The 25,167-nt window shown below is 39.5% G+C and overlaps 1 protein-coding gene across 1 annotated transcript in view; it reads right to left on the reverse strand.

Moving 5' to 3' along the window:
• RYR2 (ryanodine receptor 2) overlaps positions 1-25,167 on the reverse strand; it is a 798,221-nt gene that overhangs the window by 307,984 nt on the left and 465,070 nt on the right. Inside the window, exons 25-27 of the mRNA XM_061161401.1 lie at positions 18,883-18,966; positions 6,335-6,494; positions 2,412-2,559 (exon numbers count right to left, since the gene is read on the reverse strand). Coding sequence (XP_061017384.1) covers positions 2,412-2,559; positions 6,335-6,494; positions 18,883-18,966 — 392 coding nt within the window. The remainder of the gene's footprint in view (positions 1-2,411; positions 2,560-6,334; positions 6,495-18,882; positions 18,967-25,167) is intronic.

Here is a 25,167-nt window from a genome sequence, read left to right on the forward strand (position 1 = left end):
AGAGATCAAATTGCCAACATACCCTGAACCATAAAATAACCAAGGGAATCCCAAAAAAAAAAAATCTACTTCTGCTTCATTGACTACATTAAAGCCTTTGTGTGGATCACAACAAACTGGAAAATTCTTAATGGGAATACCAGACCACCTGACCTGTCTCCTGAGAAGCCTGCATATGAGACAAGAAGCAACAGTTAGAACTGGACATAGAACAACAGATTGGTTCCAAATTGCAAAAGGAATACATCAAGGTTGCATATCGTTACCCTGCTTGTTTAACTTATACTCAGAGTACATCATGTGAAATACCAAGCTGGATAAATCACAAGCTGGAATCAAGATTGCTAGGAGAAATATCAACAACTTCAGATACACAGATGATACCACTTTAATGGCAGAAAGAAAAGAGGAACTAAGAGTCTCTAGATGAGCGTGAAGGAGGAGAGTGAAAGAGATGGCTTAAAACTAAATATTAAGAAAACTAAGAAGATGGTATCCAGTTCCATTACTTCATGGCAAATAGAAGAGGAAAGGGGGAAAGGTGGAAGTAGTGACAGATTTCCTCTTCTTGGGCTCTAAAATCACTGCGGATGGGACTGCAGCCATGAAATCAGAAGACGATTGCTTCTTGGCAGGAAAGCTATGACAAACCTAGACAGTGTGTTGAAAAGCAGAGAGATTACTCTGCCAACAAAAGTCCACAGAGTCAAGGCTATGGTCTTCCCAGTGGTCACATACAGTTCTGAGAGCTAGACTATAAAAAAGGCAGAGCGCCAAAGAATCAATGCCTTCAAACTATGGTGCTGGAGAAGACTCCTGAGAATCCATTGGACAGCAAGGAGATCAAACCAGTCAAGCTTAAGGGAAATCAACCCTGAAAACTCACTGGAAGAACTGATGCTGAAGCTGATTGCTCCAGTATTTTGGTCACCTGATGCAAACAGCTGACTCATTGGAAAAGTCCCTGATGCTGGGAAAGATTGAGGGCAGAAGGAGAAGAGGCATCAGAGGATGAGATGGCTGCATGGCATGACCACTGAACTTGGACGAACACTGGGAGATGGTGAGTGACAGGGAGGCCTGGTGTGCTGCAGTCCATGCGGTCAGAGAGTCGGACATGACTGGGCGACTGAACAATGACACAGGATAAGCATATATAAATATCCACTTGTTACACATAATAACATTATATAAATATCAGCAATCATTACTATTTAAGGTTGAACTTCTAGGCAGAGATACTACGCTAAAAATATTAGTCATTAGAGAATATCCAGCATAGATTTTTAGAGTTTTCTACCAAGAAATATAGGCACTGCAAAGAAACACACAGAGCTCATGTCATTTTTGGCAGTTTTAAAATATGGATATTAATACAACTCAAACCATAGGAGAAAATGATTAAGGGGTTGACTATCTTAAACCATATTCTTAAAAAGTATTATTCAAAGGAAATGCGTTCTTCATAGGCCCTTTAAAAATCCATATATTCAACACATTTATTGAGTGTCTGTTCTAGAGTGTTTTCCTTAAAGCAAAATATTGCACTAATTAATTACTATGGCCTATATGTGAGACTCTAAATAATGAAGATTTAGAAAACACTAGCTCATCATCCTAAACTTACAGTAAGTTTCCCACATATGAACGAGTTCCATTCTGAGAACACGTTGACAAATTTAATTTGTTCATAAGTTCAACCAAGTTAGCCTAGGCACTTAACTAACATAGTCAGTTATATAGTATTGTAATAGGCTTAGAATACTTTCCACACAAATAATACGTAAAAATAAACACAAAATTTTCAGCCTTATGTTACAGAACTTTGAAAAGTACAGTAGTACAGGACAGCAGCTGGATACAGGGGTTAGTGAACAGGCAAGACGAGTTACTGCTGGAGGAGGGGCAGGAGGTGGAAGCGGTGGAGCTGAAGGACCCTCAGCAAGAGGAGACGGGGGGCAAGCTTCAGCGTCACTCACGCCTGAAGTGACTGGGCAAGTGAACCCACATTCGCATCTTTGAAAGTTTGCAACTTGAGGATTCATATGCAGAGGACTTACTGTTCTCCCATAAACAACTAAAACCAGCTGTTCTGAAAGAGAGCTGGTGAGGTGGGTGGGACTGAGGGGCAATATCAGAATCACAGAATTAACTGTGTCCTCAGACTCTTCAAAAAGGCAAACTCATTTCTTCCCCTCTGCAGAATCACCAAGGTCCTCAGTCACTCTGATGAGAGATGATCTAGTCCTTTAAGTGTCCTTCAGGACAAAAGTTCGCTAAACTCCTGGCCTAAGTCACATACTTCAAATAAAGGACTCTTATCTCACACTCCCTTTTATTCATGCATTTGGCTTTAAAGAATTTACAGTGTGATTTTGCAATGAGAGGAGAAGAAAGTGAAATGGAAATACCGTGATCTTGATCAGGTGCCTCCAGGTTGTAGCCATATCCCAGGAGTGTGCGTACAGCCTCACGGAGGCTATCCTTATTGGATTTCTTAGTTCTGTCATCTAGAAGGGCATAGGGAACAAGCCGAGGGTTTCTTCTGTTCTTTACATCCTACAGGAAGGAAAAAAAAAAAAAAAGGTATGTGATCATCAAAGGACAACCAACAGCATTTGGAAATTACACAGCCACCAAATACATCAAAATATAAAGTGTCTGAAGGTAGATATTGCGCTTTCTACCTTCCCTTTGTCTTTCCAGGTTGTAGGAGTTAGTGAAACACTACCAGTACGAAGAAGCTATCAACTGAGTTACTGATCAATGTAAATCAGGCTCTCTCCATGAAAAGAAAATGTAAAGATAACAGTAATAACAAAAACCAACTTCAATGATCTCAATAACCATCATCCATCTGTCAAGATTGCAAGGCAATGGGCTAACTTAAGAGAACCTACCATTTCCTTGCCCAGTTGACTGACAGGTCTTTGTTACAAAAAAAGCCTAATTAGTAACCATCATCACTCTGATTTTTGAGTCAATGTACAACACAAAGCCACTGTGCCTTCCTCAGAGAAAAGTCAGTGTATGACGGCCACCTCACAAACTCAAACAGCTTAAAAAATAATAAACTGACTCCATCAACTGGTGAACCAGGTAATAGCAGGAGCATTACAAGAACTGCAAACCTCACAGTTTTTTATAAAAGAGGCTCCAAGTTTAAAGCATGATTAAAATGGCAGTGACCAAGCAAGAAGACAGGCTATCTTACCATCTTAAGAAAAGAATACATAATTTAAGGGTAAATTCAAAATATGGGCAGTGGAGATGCTCCAAGACTGCAAGTCTTTCTAACACTTAAGAAATTACTTCTTTGCATTCATTCGTTGCTGCAGATTTGATCAAACTTTCCATATTCCAGGAGGCATGCTGCTGCTGCTGCTAAGTCACTTCAGTCATGTCCAACTCTGTGCGACCCCATAGATGGCAGCCCGCCAGGCTCCCCCGTCCCTGGGATTCTCCAGGCAAGAACACTGGAGTGGGTTGCCATTTCCTTCACCAACACATGAAAGTGAAAAGTGAAAGTGAAGTCGCTCAGTCGTGTCCGACTCTTAGCGACCCCATGGGCTGCAGCCCACCAGGCTCTTCTGTCCCTGGGATTTTCCAGGCAAGAGTACTGGAGTGGGGTGCCATTGCCTTCTCCACCAGGAGGCATATTCAACCTCAATTTATCTTAGCATGAAGAACAGTTTGGATGCTGTAGATATTCCCAAACATTCTCCAAAAAATATAAGCTATTTGGTGGATAGCATTTGTTCTGGTTGGGGAGGAACAAGGAAAACTATTTCCCAATTTCTTCTTCCCCTTCTCTAGCAAATCTGTAGTAAATACCTTATACTGACTACCTGACCATTTGGACCAGAGTTCAAATCATCTGGGTTGCTTATTGGGGAATCCCACTCCAAAGCCACCCCCAAAGAAATAATCACCATAAACAGCTTCAAGCCACATTACCCAATGTCTGTTAGTTATTCTCACGAGTGTGACCATTAATAGAGATCCATGGACTTGCCTGGTGGGCTGGCGGTTAAGAATCTGCATCCCAGTGCAGGGAACAGGGGTTTGATCCCTGGTCTGGGAAGATCCCACATGCCACAAGACAACTAAGCCTGCATGTCTTACCACTTACCAGCACCCCTCCCTTTCAAAATGGTTGCAACCCCCCAGCTTTTCCTAGAGAAAAATTAACAGGCCTCTGATGAATCACACTTTCTGGATATGGTGTTCTGGGGATCTGATTCTACGAAGAAGCTGCTCCAGGGGTTTCCATGCACATGAGTGCTTGAAATCTAGTGTGCTGGAGACACAGAAGGAATTCAAGCAAACGCCTGTTCTCAAGAAGTTTACAATCCCATGCTGAACCAGACTATTTTAAATAGAGGATGATGAAAAATTAAAGACAACGCTCATTCAGATAACCCAACAAAACTGTTTTGTCAGCGGGGAATGGGGTGGAAGCTGGGAGAAAGGACGGAGAAAGTTCCAAAGAGAGCTTTGGCCAACTCAGACAGAACCCTGTGCTTTTACAAAGAGGATCCACCTGCACAAGGAAGAGATGGAGAGCAGAGGGGTCCTGGTTTGCCCCACAGACTCATGTGATCTGCAAGGCAAGGGAGCAGTCCTTTGGCAAAAAAACAGTGAGGACTGCCCAATCCCCCTGTGGCATGTGGCTCAGGTTCTCACACACACACACACACACACACACACACACACACACACACAATGCTAAAGCCGGCTGAGTACTGATGATCTCCTCAGTTACAACAACTTTAATTCAATACAGGAATAGCTTATTTTATGAAGTAAATCAAGGCTATGCAGTTTTCCTTAGCCTTTGAAATGACAAAAGTTGTGGGCTAATAAGAATTTTGGAAATATCAAATCAACATTTAGTCTTTATCCTGCTGGTAAGTAACAATCCAGTTTAGTACTGAAAAGCTTTAAGTAAAGGTACGGCCCACCATGAGCTGCCAAGAAGTACTGTAACAAGAAAGAGGAGAATTTGAGCTCTGGAGGCAAAAAGGCTTGATTCCCATCCCGGTTCTGCCACCTGGGTAGCATTGGACAAACTGCTTTCAAGCTCCCTGTGTATCATATGGGAACTGCAAATAAAAATTGTTCATCCTTCATGGAATCGTTGTAAGAAAACACACATAAAACTCTAGACATAGTGACGGTTGTTTAACAATAATAGTAGTTTTGTGTACTATTTGTTAGGTGCTAAGCCTTTCTCATATATGCTATATATTGAAATTCAATAATTTAGTGAGGAGGAAACAGTGGCACAGAGAGAATTTAAGTGGCCACTCCAAGGTCACACAGTCACTAAGAGACAAGGCTAAAATTTGCTCTGTTTTGCTGTCCCTATACAGACCCAATGTCTGTTAGTTATTCTCACGAGTGTGACCATTAATAGAGATCCATGGACTTGCTTGGTGGGCCGGCGGTTAAGAATGTGCATCCCAGTGCAGGGAACAGGGGTTTGATCCCTGGTCTGGGAAGATCCCACATGCCACAGGACAACTAAGCCTGCATGTCACAACTGCTGAAGTTTGTGCCTCTAGAGCCAGTAGTCCACAACAAGAGAAGTCACTGCAACGAGAAGCTTGCGCACTACAACTGGAGAATAGCATCCACTTACCGTAACTATAGAAAGCCCAGGCACAGCAACAAAGACCCAGAGCAGTCAAAAATAAAATCTAAAAAAAAATTTAAAAAACAGAGGCCCACAATTCTGAAATCTAGAAAAAGAAATTTTTTTAAACTAAGTTTAATAAAAATGCAGTTGGTGGCAAAAAATGACCTGCATTGATGCAGGCTGTTGATAATCTTTTTTTTTCTCTCTCTTGGTTTCATCAGTCTACACTGCTGAACAAAGAATAATTTATACATAGTCTGCTGCTCTGCTGAGGGCACTATGGAACAACCTCATTTTACCACCATTCAAAAAATCTGGATTATGAAATTCATCCGGCCCAAGGGGCATTAAATGTGACATTATGGACCTCTTTTATTAATTTATCTTGATACTATCATATTTTACATACTTAAAAACAATCCTAAAAATCAATCTCAGAGAAATGTCACAAAACCACGTTATAAATCAGTGGTCTGGAAACGTTCACTGGGAGCCTCATGATAAAAACCAGGCTTGAGGACTGACGTCCTGAGTCCAGCAACAAACAAGTGCTTCAGTGTATACGTGCATTAAAGATATCTATATGATGTGAGTTTCAATATAGTCATTATTTAATCTCTCTGTTACAAAGTATACTAGTCCCCACTTAGGTCAATTTCAGAGCATGTGCTGTAGAGCTAAGGTCCCGCATACCTGTTGGATGCCGTAGGTCCAGCCCTGTCGAATCCGATCCCGAGCCCACACGTTATGAGCATTTTCCGCCAACTTGTCCACCATAGCCTCTTGAGATGGGGTGAGTTTGATAAAGCTCAGGTCCATTGGGGCAGGCTTGTATCCACTTGTCAGTTGGTAACTACAAAGCAAAGCCAAAGACATAGACAATAGGCCTGTCCAAAAAAAATCAAGGTTGAGAAATTCCTATATTAATCTTTTAACTCCAATTGTTTCTAATTTTTATTGTTCCATAGACCACAGTGGGCTTCCCTGGTAGCTCAGCTGGTAAAGAATCCACCTGCAATGCAAGAGACCCCAGTTCAATTCCTGGGTCAGGAAGATCTCCTGGAGAAGGGATAGGCTACCCACTCCAGTATTCTCGGGCGTCTCTGGTGGCTCAGTGGTAAAGAATCCGCTTGCAATGTGGGAATGTGGGAGACCTGGGTTCGACCCCTGTGTTGGCATGATCCCCTGGAGGAGGGCATGGCAACCCACCCCAGATTCTTGCCTGGAGAATCCCATGGGCAGCGGAGCCTGGAGGGCTACAGTCCATGGGGTTGCAAAGAGTCAGACACGACTCAGTGACTAAGCACAGCAGAGCACAGCCCACAGTGGTGACCCGTGGTGATATGCTCTCACTTAAACTAAAAACTCATCCGGTGGAAAAGCCACCTGATCTTTATGTTTTCACTTTTACATCACTAAAACAGAAATGAAGCAACACCTCTCTCTCAAATTTGAGAAGCATTTATCATTGTTTGTGTCCCAAACGTTGATGCTTTCGTATAGCATAAATCAAAGTATCAGTAATTAAAATAGTTAATGAATTTCTCTTTCTGTTAAGTCCTCAGTTTTCTTCAACATTTACATGTTATATTCATGTAATATTTATTTCAGAAATCTGTGTATCCTTTCAGACACAAGCTGTTCATTATTCTACAGGGGAATTCTAACACATTCATTATTTTTCTATTGCCGTTCCAAGTTACATAATTTAGGAAGCCTCTAGATAAGACAGAGACTAGAAAATACCAGGCATGTAATCATCTAAAATATGATTAAGGCCTGGATTTTAGGGAATGCTTACCAGAGGCTATTTCCACACTTTGAGCTAGAGAAGAAAGGTATCAAGACGAGTCTAATTTTTAATTTGGGGGGAGAAATAGAAAATTGAAAATATAAAAATTTTCAGACTTCCCTCTTGGTCCAGTGGTTAAGAATTCGCCTGCCAATGCAACAGACACAGGTTCCATCCCTGTTCCGAGAGGAGCCCACATGTTTGCAGGGCAACTAAGCCCGTTTGCCACAGCTACTGAGCCCATGCTTTAGAGCCTGCGAGCCCCAACTACTGAAGCCCATGTGCCCTTGAGCCCATGTAGCCAAAAATAAACAAACAAATAAAATTTTAAAAAGAAAGAAAATATAAAATTTTGCACACCCATTTATTGGGGCGATATGACTGCTACATGCACACACACACACAGAGAGACATCCGTCTCGTCTATCACAGAGAGACCGGCACAAAGCCTACTGTACAGCTGGTTCTCTTTTATTCTCTGTCACTGTTCCGTCCCCTTCATCAACTGTGCCTTGGGGTCAGGATCTGCTTCTGATCCATTTTTCTAATTATCATTATACTTAGAAGAGTGCCTGGCAGAGAACAGCCTTTCGATCTATAGTCTTCAAAAGGACTCACTTTATGTTCAAAATGAATATAAAGAGATACGCGTCTTCATCTCAAAGATTCTCCTTTGGTGCAAACAAAGTAAACAAAACTTGCCAGATGATTACGCTAAGTTAAAAAAAAAAAAAAAAGACCAGAACATGAGAAAATGGTCTAAGATAAAACTATAAATAATCTTTATTCTTCTAATTATTCTGGCTTATGGCTAGCCAAATTAAAAGGTAAGCGCCTTAGTAACAGGGAGAAAACCTAAGATAGTGCCTGATATGTGGTAGATATTCAATAAAAATCTGCTGATTGAATCTGTGTATGACAGAAATAAATAATTTAAGGTTGAATAAAGTTGACTTTACCTTAAATAACTTCATTATACTTCATTGAACTTCTACTTCATTATAAGACATCTTGCATTTTATAAATGATTTATCTATAGGCAGAAGTCTTAAAGAACATTTTGTTTTGTTTAAGTAGATCAGATTGGTCTGGCAATTGCAAAAATTGTGGCTAATTACTACCTTATGTCACTTCATTTACATCCACAGTTGAATTTACTGACATGAAATTTTGTTCTGTTTTAAATCATTAACAATACATTTTATTTTTCTATAAGGAAGCCACATGGGACTTCTGAATCACTCATACAAATCACTGCCTTTTATAGAATCTGTATGTTTAAATGGACATATCTGTCAACTGTAAGCACAGTCTATATTCACGTTCTCACTTGGAAAATATTTTCTTTAAGAAAGCACTCAATACATTTCAAATGTACCAAGAGGTGATCAAGCCCAGCATCATCTAATTTCCAAGTTTAACATTATTTGCTGGACGAAGAGTTGGGGGCGATGATAAAGAACTTGGTCTTTTGTACTCAACCCCTTCCCACTTCTGCTCCTCACCCCTTTCTCCTGAATTTCCCCAATATCACCCAGCACATAATTCTCTTTCTTCTCTAATTTTCCCGTGGTCCTGATCCCTCCTAGCTGTAACAGACAGGCTCAAGTTTTGAAGGTACTCTGTGAAGAATTGATTATAGCCTATGCCACCTTAGTGAGTGATATATGTTTTCTAAAAAGAGGAAAGATACTTCTCTTGTGATCAATTCTAATAGTAGACTTGTCAGCAATGTCAAAGGGAGAGGAATTTTTGAAGGGTATTTTCTACAAAAACTTACAGATAAATTCTATTAGTGTATAGTAGAACTACACATTCTACTGTATTTCTGTAGAGTAGTATGACATATACTATATGTACATGCCATAATTCTGGCATAAGCATTTCTCTTTACTTTCTAAATTTTCCTCTCACTGTATACAATATCTATTAGAGTTGCTTTAGTTTGCAATCACAATGAAAGCCTATGGAGATTCACTTGCATCTACTGATTTGAAATGACCCAATAATTAATTCACATTCATTTTCAGATGTAGACTACAATTCATTCTACCAGCTTTCCTTCATAGTCTAGTGTAAGAAAGAATTTAAAGTTTCAAGTAGTACTTTTAAATGATGAATAATCCCATTCAAATTGAAGTTATGAATTCCCATTTCACCTGAACCTTATTTCCACACTGTTGTACTTCATCTTTTACAGTGTAAATAAATACAAATATCTTTGAAATTAAGACTTCAACCTCAGTATGTTAAAAATGGTAACATCATGAATGCTTTTATTAGTGGCATCAATAATGACTTACAAAATCATTCACAGGACATAACAAAGACAGAATCAAAATCACTATACCAAAATGAGATTTTTAAAAGTACATAAGTGTACTTTAGTAAATCATGCCCATTTCATCTTATTAATACAATCTAATTAGGTACATAAACATCAACAAACTACTAATAGAAACTATTTTCTTTTTGTGATTGGAAAAGGACAAAGAATGAAGCTTTTGAATAAAATGCAATCAAAGTGAATCTTGGGAGCTAAATAATTCCAAGTAAAGTTTCAGATTGATTTCCAGAAATTTAAAAGAAATAAAGGAAAGATTGCTACAATTCTTTGGAAATGGGATTTTGTAGCCCAAATACTAGGGAAAAGGCATGTCATTAGTAATTACACTAATGGAAAACATGCTTAGCTCATATTAAAGACATCTATGTAGTACATCCTACCTTTTCAAGCTTTCAGGGAAAATTCTCCCAGAATCAGTCAATAGATCTCTTTCTTCTGTCATGTATTTGTCTAGTAGGTGTAGTTTTTAACTTCCTTTACTTTCATACTATAAGATGCAGGACCATCAATCATTTTGCAAATTTAGGTTATGAGGAATATATATGGCACTAAACAAATACATTCAATATAGTCATTTTCAAAGTGTTAAAGTTCTTTTGTAGTTACTGTTAGTTTTATTTGATGTAATATATAATAAATGTTTTTTTTGAAGGTGAGATTAACAAATGACATAAAACTCTCTGAGCATCAGTTTCCTTACAGCAAAATTTCTTCTAAAAAACTTCTTTGCCTGGTGAGGGGGGCAGGGGTGGCGGGGGGAGGACTGAGGAACTGCCAGTTTCATTTGCATTGAATTACCAAAGATGTAAGCAAACAACCGATAATACTTGGCCCCAGGGGTGAACTGTCTTACGAAGCAGCAATTCAATTCGGTGCTTCATTCCCACCTGACCCACATTCTTTCCCCAAGCAGGAATCGTAAGTGAGTTTTTTTTAAAAAGTGTTATAATGTCACTAAAGGGCCAATTAAAGTAGCGCAACAAAAACGTGGCAGAATACCAAAACATGAAGGCTAAGTCTTTTCTGTTTTTCCAGCCTCTCCCACCTCTCAAGCTTTCTTGTTTAGTATGAATCAGAGTAAATGAAGCTTGGAAGTCATTACATTGTGAAAGATGCACAGTAAACAAGAAAAGATTATGTCCAAGTTCAGTGGATGTTAGCTGTAAATTTCAAAACCAAATCAGTCCTCCAAGTACCTTGGAACAAATGGGAAAATCTCAGATGACTGCACACCACAGATACTCAGAACAAGTTTTGCTAGAAGCACAGCTACTAAAAATGGTGCTGGGTTGACATTCTCAAAGAAAGGAGACAGAGAATATTTAAAAAAAAAAAAAAAAAAAAAAAAAAAACCTCCAGAAAACAAATACAGAAGAATAATTTCAGTTGAGAAATTAGAAGGAATCTGCTTCTTCTACTACTTTTGGGAAATTAGAAGGAATCTGTTTCTTCTACTCCTTCACTTCTTCTCTTTACATGTATTTTAAAAACTCATTTATTTACTTATTTATTTGGCTGTCACTAAATGGAAACAATGACAGACTTTATTTTCTCAGGCTCCAAAATCAATGCAGATGGTGATTGCAGCCATGAAATTAAAAGAAGCTTGATCCTTTTGAAGAAAAGCTATGACAAACCTAGATAGCATATTAAAAAGCAGAGACATTACTTTGACATTACAAAGGCCCCTCTAGTCAAAGCTATGGTTTTTCCAGTAGTCATGTATGGATGTGAGAGCTAGACCATAAAGAAGGCTGTGTGCTGAAGAATTGATTCTTTTGAACTGTGGTGCTGGAGAAGACTCTTGAGAGTCCCTTGGACTGCAAGGAGATCCAACCAGTCAATCCTTCAGGAAATCAACCCTGAATATTCATTGGAAGGACTGATGCTGAAGCTAAAGCTCTAATACCTTGGCCACATGATGCAAAGAACTGACTCATTGAAAAAGACCCTGATGCTGGGAGAGATTGGGGGCAGGAGAAGAAGGGGATGACAGAGGATGAGATGGTTGGATGGCATCACCAACTCGATGGACCTGAGTTTGAGCAAGCTCTGGGAGTTGGTAATGGACAGGGAAGGCTGGTATGCTGCAGTCCATGGGGTCGCAAAGACTCAGACACAGCTGAGCGACTGAACTGAACTAATTCGGCTGCATTGGGTCTCAGTTGCAGCATGTGGGATCTATTTCCCTGACCAGGGATTGAACCCAGGCTCCCTGAATTGAGAGCTCAGAGCTTAGCCCTTGGACCACCAGGGAGATCCCCATTTTGCTTTTAAATAAACACATAATATGACATGCCCTGTGCCTCCACCATCTTTAATCCCTTTTTCACTCCAAGTTCTTCCTCATAGCCCCTTCGAAACAAATCAAGAGAGGATCATTTCAAGAAAGACCAAAAAAGCCATTCTTGGCTTTTGGATTTTTAGAATAGGCTTTGAAAAGTCATGGCAGAGATAACAGTATTTAGAGAAAGGCCTTCTGATATGAATAGCTCTACTTTTGAATATTAAAAGAGCAAGGACCTGATGTGCTGGATGAAGGTTTCAGAGCCTAGAGGAGGAGAGAATTAGAGGAATTCAGCATTCTCTACCCGCTTGCCCAGATGGAGACCAGACAGATCCCACAGTCAAGACAGCTTGTGGCTTACTTACCAGATTAGATGCAGGAGAATGGCCAGTTTCTAGAATCTCCCACACCCAAACCCTTGTGCAGCACAGATTCAGGAGAACAGATCTGGCACCAAGCCAAGACTAGGCTGCCAGGCAACCTTCCCCCCTCTCTCTGCCTAAAGACTAAAGTCCTCAAGTTGCCGAAGACAGTATTCCTAGGTTTCCAACCTCCAAACGAGGCCTGAGTGGAGGTGAAAGAACAGCAAGGACCTTGAGGACTCAAAAGAGGTGAGGAAGAAAGATCCAGTGTGTGGTCCAAAGATCAGTCAGGAAAACGTGCATCCCCAAATGAGGCAGGAGACAGACGGACCCCAAGCTGAGTAGCTGGAGTTTATCCCCCGTGGACAGATACTCCAAGATGAGGACAACAGCAGGAGGATATTTGGAGGTGCTAAGCCCTGTCCAGATAAAAGATAGAGACTACAGCTTCCTCACTCTCAAAGTCAAGGAGAGCTTCCCAACTATACATGCACAGAAGGGCTCCTTGGAGATCAAAAGGAAGGGCTATCACCACATAGTCAGTGATGTTAACCTACCCACTAGGATCCATCTTGGCTGAGAGATGAGCACACAGACACATGGGAGGATCCTGAGAAATACCTCAGATGGACCCAGAGCTAGGCAAAGCAAGAGGACAGTCTAGAGGAAACCCAGAAGAAATGCTCCATAAAAGTGATTCAAACTACCCAGAGGGCGCGAGTCTCTCTCTGAATCTGTCCTGTGAGTATATTCACATGTACCTTTTTTCTCCTAATAAACACTTTGCTTCACTACTTTCTGTCTGTTTGTGAGAATTCATTTCAACAAAGCTGATGGGTCAGGGACCCTGTCACACTGGTCACTGGTTTGGTGGCTAGAATTCAGTGCTCTCACCACTGAGACCTGACGTTAATCTCTGGCTGGGAAACCAAAATACTGCTTCAAGCAGCTGCAGGCAAAGGCCACTCAAAATCAGTAAGATGTCAGAAGAGGTAAATGCAGACAATTAGTAAAGAATCTCCTTTGACCAACCTGACTCAAGCGCCTCCGAATCCTCTTTCTGACCTGGCTTCTGACCATAGACTTTGACCTTGTTTTGCTTAGTCCAGTTTTAGCAAGACTCCTGCTTAGGTCAGCTTGGTGGAAATCCCCCACTCATGATATCCGATCACATTCCTCATACCCCACCTTTGACATCCTATCACTCTGATCTGCCATTAGCAACAATCCTACAAATTTTGTTTTACCAGAATCCCCTTTTCCCTTGATGTTTCCTCTTAGTAATTTTCCACCCACTGATCCCTAACACTGGTCCTGTCTACAAATCCCCACTTGTCCTTGTTGTATTGGGATTGCCAAAAATTCATTCGGGTTTTTCCATAATATCTCACGGGAAAACCCGAATTTTTTGGCCAACCCAGTGTATGACTACTGAGGTTTCTCTTCCCCTATTGTAATAGTTCTGGAATAAAATTTGTCTTTATTCCTTTAACTTCTGTCTGGCTCTGGTTTTCTTTGATGTAATTCAGTTCCTGACAGCAAACTCAAATGAGAATGTCCAAGGACCCTATGTTTCCTCCCCAATCAGGTGAGTGTCCCAAAGATACATAGCCCTGGGAGTAAGAAGGGGGTAAACTTTGAATTTGAACTGAATTCAAATATTTATCCTGCGCTCGAATGTTTCAGGCCCTGTTCTGGGAACTAATGATACATCGTTGAATAACATGGATAAACAATCTATTTTTATAGGTAGTTATGTTTAGATGAGGACTAAGGTAGTAAGCAAAACAAACATAATAGTATGTTAGATGATATTTAAATACTATCAGAAAAAAATCAAGTAGGAAAGGGGACGGGAGAGAAAGCACAATTTTAAATAGGCTGCAATTTTAAGGAGGCAGAGAAAGACGGCTTTCAGAAGATGACCTTTGAAATCAAAACACATAGGTGAGAATAAAGAGAAAACTGTGATTTCAATTGAGTTTGCAGTGAAAAGCCTAGGAGTGGGTTGTCACTAACAAGCTACATTCTGGCTGCAAGGCCCATTGGGTTTAAACAGGAAATTAAGTCCAATGAGAACAAATGAAGAACAGTACATGTTGGCACATTTTAAAATTTGTGGTCTGTGAAATTTACTCACTACACATAAAAGGAGTATATAAATATTTCTTTCTTCACAATCACAGGGCCTCATACTTATGGGGAAAAAAATCCAGTTGCATTTGTAACACTATTTTTCATTTAGGTAAATATTTATAGACACTGTATTTTGTGTGTGGGCTTGTGTCTATATGCACTGTATAAATATGGGTCTGAATATTCTGGATCCATCTAAGCATTAATTTCTGAAAGTCATTTAAATTTATACACATATATGAACACTGAGAATATCATTTTTATCCTTGCATCTGCCCCAATATGCCTGAGAGATACCAGTTACACCTCAACTTGACATCACGATAGTGGTTTTACAGCAGCAGGGTAAGACTGTGGTGCAGGAGGGAGGGAATTTAGCACACGTCATAAATACTTCTCAAATAATTCTAATATACTTTTTCATAACTCAGCGCTATCTCTTACTTCCCAGTGATATATAAAGCAACCAGTTTCTGACCTACTACATTTGGGGTTGACTTAACAGCAGATAAGTGCTAACAAAAAGTGTGAATAACAGGCATTGGTATTCAGATAAGAACTGTATTTTCATTTAAACTTTTAGATTTAAAAAAATCCTCACTACTCAGGGATATAAGATATTGTGAACCACAATATCTGGGAATGTGTTCCTTTTCAGTTGTATTTTACTTTATTCCTTCAGCAATTGGACTCTGCTCATCAAACTCTGCAGTGGGTCAAGAGTTAAATTTTATAACAAATGTGGGAAGATTTACAAAATTAAGAATAGACAATAATGTGCTATACTATTCAGTTGCCTGCTGGTTTGTTTAGAGAGGAGGGTGAGGAGAAAGAGGGAGAAGAAGCAAAACAGAACTACAATGAATCACATATTCTATAAAAGTCCTCACAGATTTTCAGAGAGATGATCTGTATTATCAGGGAAAAAAGCTAACACTCAGGTTGCCCATTTTAAAAAATGGAATGAAGCACATCATTCTAACTACAGTTTGAATCTACATTGTTCTTAAATCTGAAATGGATCTCCTGTAGGCAGTGTATAGTTAGGTCTGTTTTTTTTATCCATCCAACTGCTCTATACTGTTTGAATGGTGAATTTAATCTATTTACATTTAGAGTAATTACTGACATGCAAAGGCATACTAACACCATCTTATTAATTGCTCTCTGGTTACTTTTTATTTCCATTGTTTCTTTTTCCCTCTGTCTATGTCTATATCCATAAATTATTTTCCATGTTGATATGCTTTGTTTTCTCTTTCTTCTTGGTTTTGTTGAGTCCATTCTAGGTTTTTCTTTTGTGGTAACCTTGCAAATTACATAAAATATCATACCGATAAAACAGTCCATTTTAGGCTTAGCAACTCACCTTTGCAAACCTATAAAGGATCCAACTTTTTCTCCTCTCTTTTATATTACTGATGATACAATTTACTTCTTTTTATGTCCTGCGTTCATTAATAATTTGTATTTATAATTCTTTTTATGGGCTTCCCTTGTAGCTCAGTCGGTAAAGAATCTGACTGCAATGCAGGAGACCTGGGTTCGATCCCTGGGTCAGGAAGATGCCCTGGAGAAGGAAATGGCAACCCACTCCAATATTCTGGCCTGGAGAATCCCATGGACAGAGAAGCCTGGCAGGCTACAGTCTATGGGGCCACAAGAGAAGTACAAGACTGAGAAACTAAGCACACATAATTCTTTTACTATTTTCTTCCTTTAACTTTTGTACTACAGGGAAGGGACTGATACACCACCCTAATACTTCTCTGCGTCAGACTGTCTTTGTTTCTCTAAGAGCAGTGTACTGTGTATTTTTGTTATGTTGTCTTGTTCCTGATCAGCATCTGTTCATTTCACCTTGAAGAATTCCTTTCAACATTTCCTGCAAGTCAAGTCTCTTGGCGGTGAACTCCCTCAGCTTTTGTCTGGGAAAGCCTTTATGTCTCCTTGATATCTGTAAGGCAACTTTGTTGCATAAAGTATTCTTGGCTGGCAATTTTTATCTCTCAACACTTTGAACCTGTCATTTCATCCTCTCCTGCCCCATAGAGTTTCTGTTGAGAAATCAACTAATAGCTTAATGAGATCACTTTGTAGGTCACTTTCTTTCCCCCTAGTTTATGTAGGATGATTTCTTTCTCATTGATTTTTGACAGTTTCACTGTAACGCCTCTTGGAGAGGTCTTTTTACTTGAGATAAAAGGGCATTCTTTTAGCTTTATGGACTTGTATGTCTAAGTCTTTCCCCAAGCCTGAGATGCTCTCAAATACAGTTTCTTTAAATGAATTCCCTGTCTCCTTCTCCCTCTCCTATCCTGAAACCCAATTATTGAGATATTTGTGTTTCTGGTAAAATATGATACCTTTTATAGGCCTTCATCACTCTTTTAATCTGAAGTGTCCCCTCCTCTGGTAACTGGATCATTTCTTTATTCTTACCCTCCAGGTCATTTACTCTTTCTTCTACTTGGTCTGCTCTGCTACGGATGCTATCTGTTACATTCTTCACTTGATGCATTGAATACTTTAGTTACAGTCCTTCTGTTTGTTTCCTTTTATACAATAGGCCCCCTACATACAAATGAGTTCTGAGTGAGTACTGTACTGTAATAGGTTTATAATATTTTCACACAAATAATACACGAAAAACAAACACAAAAAATAAAGAAAAGATTTTTAATCTTACAGTACAGTACCCTGAGGGCTTCCCAGGTGGTGCTAGTGGTAAAGAACCTGCCTACCAATGCAGGAGACATGAAACACAGGTTTGATCCCTGGGTCAGGAAGATCCCCTAGAGAAGTGCATGGCAGCCCACTCCAGTATTGTTGCCTGGAGAATCCCATGGACAGAGAAGCCCGGCAGACCACGGCTCACAGAGTCATAAAGAGTTGGACATGACGGAAGTGACTTAGCAATCAAGCATGCATAGTACCTTGAAAAGTATAGTAGTACAACAGTGGGCATACAGAGGCTGGCATCGAGTGAACAGGCAAGAATTACTGACTAGAGGAGGGAGAAGGGGTAGGAGACAGTAGAGCTGAAGGACTGTTAGCAACAGGAGACAGGGGGAGGGCATGCTGCAATTTCACTAATGCCTGACATTTGATGGCACAGGTCCTGGTTCCTTGTTGGAACTAGATGCACATCTGCATCTTTGAAAGTTTGCAACTTGAAGGTTTATATGTGCAGGACTTACTGTATATGGTTATGGTCTCAAAAATTAGTCCTATACTTTATACAACTTTGTACAACGTGTTTTTAATACCGTTTTTTAAATGGAGGAACTGAGTAAAAATGTTTGTTGGCCTAAAGGATCTGCTATAATTTGCATAGCAAGCATACTATTTCTACTTTAATTTTATCCGGGGTGACTGAAGAAAATTATGGAATAGCTACGTATACTTTGGGTTTCCCTTGTGGCTCAGCTGGTAAAGAATCCTCCTGCAATGCGGGAGACCTGGCTTCGATTCCTGGGTTGCGAAGATCCCCTGGAGAAGGGAAAGGCTACCCGCTTCAGTGTTCTGGCCTGGAGAAGTCCATGGACTGTATAGTCTATGGGGCTGCAAAGAGTCAGACATGACTGAGTGACTTGCACTCACTCATTCAAGTGTATGTTATTTCAATCTCCATGATAGTACTTGGCAAACTTCCAGGCATGCTATTTACAACATACAGGCCCCAAAAGAGTGCTTTGAATACTTAACAAAAAAGTAACAAAATGAAACAGCTATAATTCATTAAGCACTTAACTTATTTAATCCCTAAAACTTCCCTTATTAATACCTGTGAGTGGGTAAGAAAGCTGAAGTTTTAAGAAGTTAAAACAAGGTCACAGAGGTTGCAATACAGTAGGCAAAATAACTCCCAGAGCATCCCATGGCTCAGTTTTCTCATCTTAAAGTGGGAGTGGTAACACTGACTTCATAACTCCTCCTAAAATAGATTTTCTTTGTGAAAATAAATAAAATGATATATTTTCCGGTGAAAAGTGGGAAACCACATGCAATAAGGATGTGGACACGTGCTCACACACACACACACACACACACACACAAGGAAAATAACCTACTCATAACACAGTACCAAATATTTTGTGAGCCTATTTCTTCTTAGGGAACTGTGATGGAAACTCTCAACCCACCACCATAAACTTGATGCGGACCCTATATTAATGCAGCATGTTTAAATTCTGAATCTGAATTTTATAGCTTATGTGTAAGCAAGGAATCTAGGATTCCATTGAGAGTTATGTAGGTGCAGTAACACTTAAGTAATGCATGGACCATTTAACATTGCTTAGACATTCAACTTACTTCTTTGGCAGCTTCATTTTTTTCACCTTTTCTTCAGCATGTTCATCTGATATACCCACATGACATCCTAATGCCAACAATGTCCTGGAAAACAAAACCAAACATAAGTTGCAATAATCCCTTCCCTATGTCCACAATAATCCAATATAATAGCAGCTGGGAATCAGGTACAACAGTCCACCTTAAATGCAGAGAGGTCTTTTGCTTTGGAGCAAAAGGAAAGCTTACTTACTTGTAAATTATTTACTACTGAGCAATGAGTAGGACATTTGAAAATTGAATGTTTCAAACACAAAATGGAAAACACTGAAAAGTCTCTTTCCAATCCTGACTCTCCAACTTCTGTTCCTTTCCCTAAAGGAACTGGTTGTTACTAATTCTTGGATGTCCTGCTAGAATCTATGCATATTCTAAAGCAGATTTGTGGTGTGTGTTTGATGCATGTTGTGGCTTTCCTTCTACTCAATGATTAGCTGCAAGAGACAGTTTTCCACAATTTGCTATCTTGACTTCACAATAAAACTTTGATACACGATATGACTTTGATTCACAATCCTTCATATACAGCTGGTTTATTTTTCAAGAGTTCTGAAGTGTTCCACTCACTGGATATGTCACAGTGTTTAACCCAATTGTCTGTTCACAATTTTTGTAATTACAAACAATGCTGCAATGAATAACCTCATACATTGAACATATGTGCTGTAACCTACAGAATGGAGTACAGACTGAAGCAGGCCAAAGGATAATAGAGTTCTGCCAAGAGAACGCACTGTTCATAGCAAACACCCTCTTCCAACAACACAAGAGAAGACTCTACACATGGACATCACCAGATGGTCAATATCAAAATCAGATTGATTATATTCTTTGCAGACAAAGATAAAGAAGCTCTATACAGTCAGCAAAACCAAGAATGGGAGCTGACTGTGGCTCAGATCATGAACTCCTTATTGGAAAATTCAGACTTAAATTGAATAAAGTAAGGAAAACCACTAGACCATTCAGGTATGACCTAAATCAAATCCCTTACGATTATACAGTGGAAATGAGAAATAGATTCAAGGGATTAGATCTGATAGACAGAGTACATGAAGAACTATGGAAGGAGACTCATGCACATTGTACAGGAGACAGGGATCAAGAACATCCCCAAGAAAAAGAAATGCAAAAAAGCAAAATGGTTGTCTGAGGAGGCCTTACAAATAGCTGTGAAAAGAAAAGAAGAGAAGCAAAAGGCAAAGGAGAAAAGGAAAGACATACCCATTTGAAATGCAGAGTTCCAAAAAGAGCAAGGAGGAAGAGGAAGGAAGAAAGTCTTCCTCAGTGATCAATGCAAAGAAATGGAAACAATAGAATGGGAAAGACTAGAGATCTCTTCAAGAAAATTAAAGATACCAAGGGACCATTTCATGCAAAGATGGGCACAATAAGGACAGATATGGTATGCACCTAACAGAAGCAGAAGATATGGCAAGAAGAGGTGGCAAGAATACACAGAAGAAGTGTACAAAAAAGATCTTGAGGACCCAGACAATCATGATGGTATGATCACTCACCTAGAGCCAGCCATCCTGGAATGCGAAGTCAAATGGGCCTTAGGAAGCATCACTACGAACAAAGCTAGTGGAGGTGACAGAATTCCAGTTGAGCTATTTCCAATCCTAAAAGATGACGCTGTGAAAGTGATGCACTCAATATGACAACAAATTTGGAAGACTGAGCAGTGGCCACAGGACTGGAAAAGGTCAGTTTTCATTCCAATCTCAAAGAAAGTTAATGCCAAAGAATGCTCAAACTACTGGACAATTATACTCATTTCACATGCTAGTAAAGTAATGGTCAAAATTCTGAAAGCCAGGCTTCAACAGTACATGAACTGTATACTTCCAGATGTTCAAGATGGATTTAGAAAAGGCAGAGGAACCAGAGATCAAATTGCCAACATTCATTTGATCAATGTAAAAGCAACAGAGTTCCAGAAAAACATCTACTTCTGCTTTATTGACTACGCCAAAGCCTTTGATTGTGTGGATCACAACAAACTGTGGGAAATTCTTCAAGAGATGGGAATACCAGACCACCTGACCTGCCTCTTGAGAAATCTGTATGCAGGTCAGGAAGAAAGTTAGAACTGGACATGGAACAACAGACGTTCCAAATCGGGAAAGGAGTATGTCAAGGCTGTATATTGTCACCCTGTTTATTTAACTTATATGCAGAGTACATCATGAGAAACGCTGGGCTGGAGGAAGCACAAGCTGGAATCAAGATTGTCTGGAGAAATATCAATAACCTCAGATACGTAGATGACACCACGCTTATGGCAGAAAGGGAAGAAGAACTAAAGAGCCTCTTCATGAAAGTGAAAGAGGAGAGTGAAAAAGTTGGCTTAAAACTCAATATTCAGAAAACTGAGATTGTGGCATCTGGTCCTATCACTTCATGGCAAATAGATAGGGAAACAATGGAAACAGTGACAGACTTTAATTTTTCGGTCTCCAAAATCACTCCAGATGGTGACTGCAGTCATGAAATTAGAAAATGCTTGCTCCTTGGCAGAAAACTTATGAAGAACCTAGACAGCATATTAAAAAGTAGTGACATTAGTTTGCCAACAAAGGTCCATCTAACTAGTCAAAGCTATGGTGTTTCCAGTAGTCGTGTATGGATGTGAGAATTGGACTATAAAGAAAAATGAGTGCCAAAGAATTGATGCTTTTGAACTGTGGTGTTGGAGAAGACTCTTGAGAGTCCCTTGAACTGCAAGGAGATCCAACCAGTCCATCCTAAAGGAGATCAGTCCTGAATATTCACTGGAAGGACTGATGCCAAAGCTGAAACTCCAATACTTTGGCCACCTGATGCGAAGAACTGACTCATTGGAAAAGACCCTGATACTGGGAAAGATTGAAGGCAGGAGGAGAAGGGGACGACAGAGGATGAGATCATTGGACGGCACCACCTACTCAACGGACACGAGTCTGAGTAAACTCCAGGAGGTGGTGATGGACAGGGAGACCTGGCGTGCTGCAGTCCACGGGGTCACAGAGAGCTGGACACGACCGAGAGATTAAACTGAACTGAAATGTAACCTTCATCTGTAGGATAAATTCCTAGACACGCAATTACTGTATCACAGGGGATACACATTTCAGCGTTTGACAAGTATTGCCAAAATGTCTTTAAAGCTGGTGATCATTTTATTCCCATAAGCAAAGGATGACACTGCCTATTTCCCATGCCTGTTCCAACAGAGTTGTCCATTAATATCCTAATGAGATCTCATTTATAGTTTTAATTTGCATTGTTCTTAATACAATTGCATTTGAGCATCTTTTTTCTGCTTCACTGATATCTGTACTTCCCTTTGAGAGGGTAACAGACAGGAAGGCCAGGGGTCTGAAAAGGGAGGAAATAGGCTGCGAGTGTCTGATGTTTTCGGGAGGAAAAAAACTAGAGACATTTTTCCTTCTCTATACAAACTTAAAAGGTTTCTCTTAAAATACTGTGTTGCCACCACACCTGGTTTCACCTGAAGGTAACTATTCTCAAACCTTGAGTTAACCAATACATTTTTCTTATGGAAATGTTTGCCTTAAGCTATGTTAATGTGCTATGCATTTATCCCAGATTCTGTCTTCAAGTCAGTTCTGCCAAAGGCTTAGAACCTACTTGACAAACCAGTATGTTATACTCGGATATTGTTCCCCTAATCTATGTAAACTAAACTATTTGTATGGTAATCTGCCCTTCTACAAGATTCAAGTCAATCGTTTTATGGCCTGGGATGAATCATCTGGTGCCAAGATTATCACAAAATGCAATTTATGGATGTGGGGCCTGGTGCCATTCTGAGTTTTAGGACATTCTTTTCTTTTCATTAACAGACTGTGAGTGACTATATAACATCCAGCTGAAGACTAGCAGGGGGGAACTCTTTCTGCCCCCTTCTGAGGCCTATGTCAGAAGCTTTCTCTATCTCCTTTATACTTTAATAAAACTTTATTACGCAAAAGCTCAGAGCGATCCAGCCTCGTCTCCTCCGGAGGCCAAGAATCCCGCGTCTTATCGTGCAGCAACAACTTTTCACTTTCTTCTATGAAAATATTCCTTGTTCACTTTTCTGTTAGATTTGGGCTTTACTGTTGCAGTTTATAATCTCTTCAAGTACACAAGATATAAGTTACAAATATTTTCTCCAGTTTGTGATTTGTCTTTTTACTTTCTTTATGGTGTTCTATGTAGCGTTTTCAATTTGTTGCAATTTCATTTTGCTTTTACACGATTGAATCTTTCTGTTTTTTTATAAAAATGGCTTCTGGGTTTTATATAATACTTAGAGATTGGGCTTCCCTGGTAGCTCAGTTAGTAAAGTAACCACCTGCAATGCAAGAATTTGCCTGCAATACAGGAGACCTGGGTTCAATTCCTGGGTCAGAAATATCTCCTGGAGAAGGAAGTGGCAACCTACTCCAGTATTCTTGCCTGGGAAATCTCATGGACAGAGAAGCCTGGCAGGCTATAATCCATTAGGTCACCAAGAGTCCAACACGACTGAGCTACTGAATCACCACCAGAAAGAAATTTCCCATTTGTTAAACTGTTTCAAGGAAATATCTATGCTTTTTAAACAAGCATCAGGGAGGCCATATGTATTAAGATTAAGCGTTTAACTTTATTTCCCTGATGGATACTCAGTTATCCATAAAATATTTACTGAATAATACGTTTAAAAAATTTATTGGAGTATAGCTGTTTTACGTGTTAACTCCTGCCATACAGCAAAATGAATCAGCTATATGTATATGCATAACGCCTCTTTATTGGATTTCCTTCTCATTTTGGCCACTATGGAGAATAGTATGGAGGTTTCTTTAAAAAAGTAAAATACAACTTCCATATGACCCAGCAATCCCACTCCTAAGCATATACCCAGAGAAAACCTTAATTCCAAAAGATACATGCACCCCAAAGTTCACTGTAGCACTATTTACAATAGCCAGGACATCAAAGCAACCTAAAGGTCCATCAACAGAGGAAGGGATAAAGAAGATACGATACATACAGGGAAATTACTCAGCCATAAAAAAGGAATGAAATTGTGCCATTTGCAGAGACAAGGATGGACTGTCATACAGAGTGACATAAGTCAGAAAGAGAAAACCAAATATATTAATGCATATATATGGAATCTAGAAAAATGGTACAGATGAACAATTCATTTTTACCACTGATTTGAAATGCTACTTTTCTGATATACTTAAGTCCCCTTATGTTTTTAAATCCTTTTCTGGACTTTCCAGTCTAGAAAAATCTCCTTTTTACATAATACACTGGGATTCCAATTTGCCAATAACAATTTTTCCATTGTTTAGACACTCCCTATTGTTTTTTAACTCCCATTAATGAATGACCTTTTGTTGATTTTCCCAAGAAAGATCATCATCATTCACATTTAGAGTTCAACTTTAAGAGTCCCCAGACTTAGGCAGAACAACATCCTTTAGTATTCCTGATAATGAGTGGTTCCACCTACTTCAATAGAATAAGATGCAATGGCATAAACTTTTTGGATGACAATTTCTAACGTCTGGTCAGTTCCAAAAGGAAAGGTCAAGTATCTAAAATCCATTTACATTTACCCTCCTTAACATTTAAAAAAGTGACAATCTGGAGATAGATATAGATACACACATTTAAACATACTGTTATTGTTAAATTTTAGATTATATACAACGAAAGTGAGATTGACTGTTAAGCTGCAAGAGCAGGAACTAACTGAAGCTGTGCAGTTAGTTAAAACATGTGCCAAACAAGGGGCTTCCCTGGTGGCTCAGTGGTAAAGAATCTGCCTGCTAATGCAGGAGACACGGGTTTAATCCCTGATCCAGGAAGATCCTACATGCTGCAAGGCAACTAAACCTACGGCACCACAACCACTAAGCCTGTGCCCTAGAGTCCAGGAACCGTGACTGCCGAAGCCTGTGTGCCTAGGGTTCATGCTCCACAACAAGAGAAGCCACCTCAATGAGAAGCCCGCACACCACAATTAGAGAAAGCCCACACAACAACGAAGACACAGCACCGCCAAAAATAAATAAATGAAATTATTTTAAAAAAAAAGAATGAAAAAAAAGAATGTGCAAATTAAAATGAGATAGATCAGCAATAGAAAAATAGAAAATTGACTCAAAACAAACACAGGTTACGCTTGTTCAAACACTGCCCAAGGAACAGAAAGTTCCCTGCCATCATCTTCCATTCACTTATCTATTCAGTAAG

The sequence above is a fragment of the Dama dama genome, chromosome 15, assembly GCF_033118175.1.
Source record: "Dama dama isolate Ldn47 chromosome 15, ASM3311817v1, whole genome shotgun sequence".
In the NCBI taxonomy this organism is placed as follows: domain Eukaryota; kingdom Metazoa; phylum Chordata; class Mammalia; order Artiodactyla; family Cervidae; genus Dama; species Dama dama.